Here is a 3986-nt window from a genome sequence, read left to right on the forward strand (position 1 = left end):
TTCACGTATATCACAAATCAAACTAATACCTTGTACATCCCACAACCAAAAAAACGACGACATGGGTTCAAATCTGTCCAAGTCGTCATCAACGGAGATGGAAGACTACATTTGCAATCACCATTATTTGAGCAAGAAAAAGAGCATTTGTTAATGTATATTTTTATTGTATTATTGTTACGTTAATAATGTCAAAAGCTTGGCTAAACCAATCTTTCTTATCAGATTTCTTAAATATTTGTTATAAATTTTAACAGAAATTATTAAAAATATGGAATAAATTATTCAAAACAATTGGTTTAAATCGAATTTTTCTTTAAAATCCGACAAATCGTCATGAGTTTCTCAAGAATTCGAAATAAATGATCCAAAACAATTGGTTAAAACCATATTTTTCTAAAATATTAAGTGAATTTTTCAGGAATTTCTCAAAAGTTCAGTAACACAAAAATCCGATAAAAACACAAATAAAATCCCATAATGCAAAGATTATGTAAAAGACCCGATATACCGGTACAATCATCCGATAAATCACATAAATTCTTTAAAAATCAAAAGACATTATTTAATTAGTTAAAAATATTTTAATAAAAGTATACACATCGGACAATGCTAGATAAAAAATAGGTGGGAGGACAAATTCTAAAAGCATAGGATATGACTAATAAAAATAAGGCTTAAAGTGATATCTACAAGCATAGGATATCTACATGCATAGTTTTAAAATTGACATACCATTAAATACATAGTTTATATTTGAAAAAAATTACATTTCGGATAACTTTTAATAAGTTATTTGATACATTTAAAACAAAATGAGTTTATGCAACACAAAAAAATTGGGGGCCTAAAGTGATCAATTGTTGCCTAAAGCCAATTACACCACTTTTAGCAGTAGTTTTAAAGTTTTCTAAAGTAAAAAATTTGAACAGGAAAACTTTTATTGTCATCAAAGGAGCATAAAATAAAATGAATTTAGGCAACTGAAGAAAATCGTGGCCTATAGTTTTTAACCTTTTCCATAACATCTATAATTAGCTCACCTTTTTACAAGATACACCACTTTTAGCCACAATTTTAAACCGTTGCCTAAAGTTTAAAATTTTGAAAAAAAATTAAACCATCAGAAAACTTTTATCAAGTTATCCAGTAAATGATTTGAAAATTACCGGAACATTTTAATTAAGTTATTTGATGTGCAATTTAAAAATTAAAAAAAAAATTTAACTAAGTTATTCGATGAACAATTTGAAAACTAAGAAAAAAAAACTTATAACCAAACTATCCGGTGAGCAATTTGAAAACTATAAAAAAACTTTAATTAAATAATCCGTTGAATAATTTAAAAATTATCGGAAAACTTATTACCAAGTTACCCGGTTAGCATATATTCAAACTGGAATACTTGATTTCAACTTATCTAGTAAACTAATGTAGGGGTTAAAAAATTTCAATTTCACGAAGTCTAATAATAAATAAAATAGATATAATTAAAATATAGTTTAATAATAAAATAAATAAAATAGATATAATTAAAATATAGTTTAATAATAAATTAAATAAATGTAATTAAAATATTTTGATAAATGTTAAAATATAGGGATAATAGTAGGGATATTGGGTAAAATTTTCCTTAAATTTGTAGCTCAACCTGGACACTTTAGGCCCAACAAAACAATATATATTCTTTAGCCAAATAACTAAAATTAGAAATGATGGGTTTAATTGGTAGCCTGAAATGACATTGTTAGTAGAGATAAATTTAGAATTGAGCAACTGCTTTGAGTTTATAATACTATAGGCAAGCTATAAACTTCAATAATATATATATATATATATATATATATATATATATATATATATATATATATATATATATATATATATATATATATATATATATATATATATATATATATATATATATATATATATATATATATATATATTAGAAATACTGTCACTAAGACAGATACATCAGAAATACTGTCAATAAGACAGATACAAAATATTCTAAAATGAGGTTCAAAACATTCTCAATACACATGTTCAAAACATGAAAGATCAAATGACATCATCAAAAATATGAACCAGTTACTTTGATTAACTAAAACACCAAAGGTTTTAAAAACCTGCAAAAAAACTATACCAAAAGGTTTGATGTCTTATATGCATCCAAAGTAAAACTAAAGACTCCAGTATCATGCTAGCTTGTTCTCTAACCAGCCCCGCTCGAGTCATAAACAACTTATTCTCAACAATCTGAACCTTCTTCCATTTTTCTTCTAACATAGCATTTTTTTTATTCTCCCATCAATTCCATTCCCTTTTCCATAGCATCCAAAGACAACCCCACATCATCACCAAACCTAGACATTTCCTTAAAAGCCAAACTGTTTTTAACATTTTTCACAGTATCTTCCTTCTTTGCAACTAATACTTCTTTTGCAGAAACAGAATCCGAACTCAAGCCCTTTTTTGGTGTTCTCTGTTTTTTAAACTCAATCTTCTTGATAAGTTCAAAAGCTTTCTGATCATGTTCTTTGGTGAAATTTTCATCATTTCTTTCAAACTTTTTCTTTAGAGCAAGAACCTTATGCCTAAGTTGACCTTTGTTTGCGTCAACTCGAATAGAGTTCTTCACAAAATTGTAAAATGCTTGTGTGTTTTTCAAAGGATCCTTTTTAGTTGAAATGGAATCAGCTAGACCTTTCAGAATGGCGAGTTCGTCTTCCTCGCTGAATAGTCTCTGAGCCGACATCTTTTTGATAGAGTCTCTCGCCGCTTCCTTCTCGTCAACGGAACCACGACGTTCAGTTTTGTTTGCTTTCTTCTTCAAACGCTTAGAAGAGTCAGAGTCAGTGTCGTTGTTATCAACCGCATGCTTGGTTCTAGTGGTTTGAAACTCGATAGCATGCTTGGTTCCAGCTTTAGCCGGTGAAGGAGTGGTTAGAATCTTTAACGGCTTTGATGCAAGTGGTTTCACAGGTGGAGTGGGTTCTGGTTCCGAATAAGAATCGGTTTCGGTTTCGGATTCAGAATCTGACCCAGATTCGGATTCAGAAGATGATGATGATGGTTTAGGGTTTGAGTTTGAAGTAGCTGATGGAGGGTTTTGGGAAGCAAGAGGTGGAGGGTTTTTGGATTGAGGTACCTCAGCTTCTTCTTCGGAAGAATCTTCCTCGGAGGAAGAGGCAGAGGGTGGTACTTTGAGGGGTGACGGAAGGTGTTTTGTTTTTGCCATGAAAAAGTTTCAAAAGAGTAAGGTTACGTTTCTGAGGAGTGGTTAGAGTGTTGAGTACCATGCTATTTTATACTACATACTCTTTTAGTTTTTTAAATTCACGTCTTAATAAATATTTTTAACAGGACTCTTAATATTTTTTAATTATTAAACTTTCTATCTAATTATTTAATGATCAAGACATTCTATTAAAAAAATGAATGTCGCAAATTCAAATCGATACTCCTCAACCAAATATTTTTACATAATTATCAATTAAGCTGAACTAATAATATTTTTAATCCATTAATTATAATATATATATATATATATATATATATATGTACTTATTTTAAAACTTTTTTCTATAATAATTAAAGTAGTAGTCGATGATGGGTGATTATAATCATATTAACAATATACAATGCTCGGAGTTGCGATTATCAGTATTCGATAATGGTTAAATTAGTGATCGTATAATAACGGAGTGGGGATCAATAAGCACAGGTAGTCAATGGCGGTCAGTGATCTCGTCTTAACTTAAAAAGGAAAATAAAATCTAAAAAATTATTTTGAAATTAAGTAAAAATTAACTCCTTCTCATTTTAGCCAAATAAATTTTGTTTTGAATAGTATTAACATATTTTACTATTATTTTTAAATAATTATCATAAAATAATATAGTTCATGTATATTACAAATCAAACTAATACCTTGTACATCCCACAACCAAAAAAAAAAAACGACGACTTGGGTTCAAATT

The 3986-nt window shown here is 28.6% G+C and overlaps 1 protein-coding gene across 1 annotated transcript; it reads right to left on the bottom strand.

Annotated features, from left to right (window-relative positions):
• Window positions 1-2124: 2124 nt before the first annotated feature.
• LOC131658367 (probable transcription factor At1g61730) lies at window positions 2125-3244 on the bottom strand. The gene is made up of 2 exons (XM_058927671.1): window positions 2357-3244; window positions 2125-2307 (listed from the first exon to the last, which is right to left on the bottom strand). Exons 1-2 carry the CDS (start codon window positions 3242-3244, stop codon window positions 2125-2127), a joined length of 1071 nt encoding a protein of 356 aa, XP_058783654.1.
• Window positions 3245-3986: the final 742 nt, after the last annotated feature.

This window comes from Vicia villosa, linkage group LG3 (genome assembly GCF_029867415.1).
Source record: "Vicia villosa cultivar HV-30 ecotype Madison, WI linkage group LG3, Vvil1.0, whole genome shotgun sequence".
Classification (NCBI taxonomy): domain Eukaryota; kingdom Viridiplantae; phylum Streptophyta; class Magnoliopsida; order Fabales; family Fabaceae; genus Vicia; species Vicia villosa.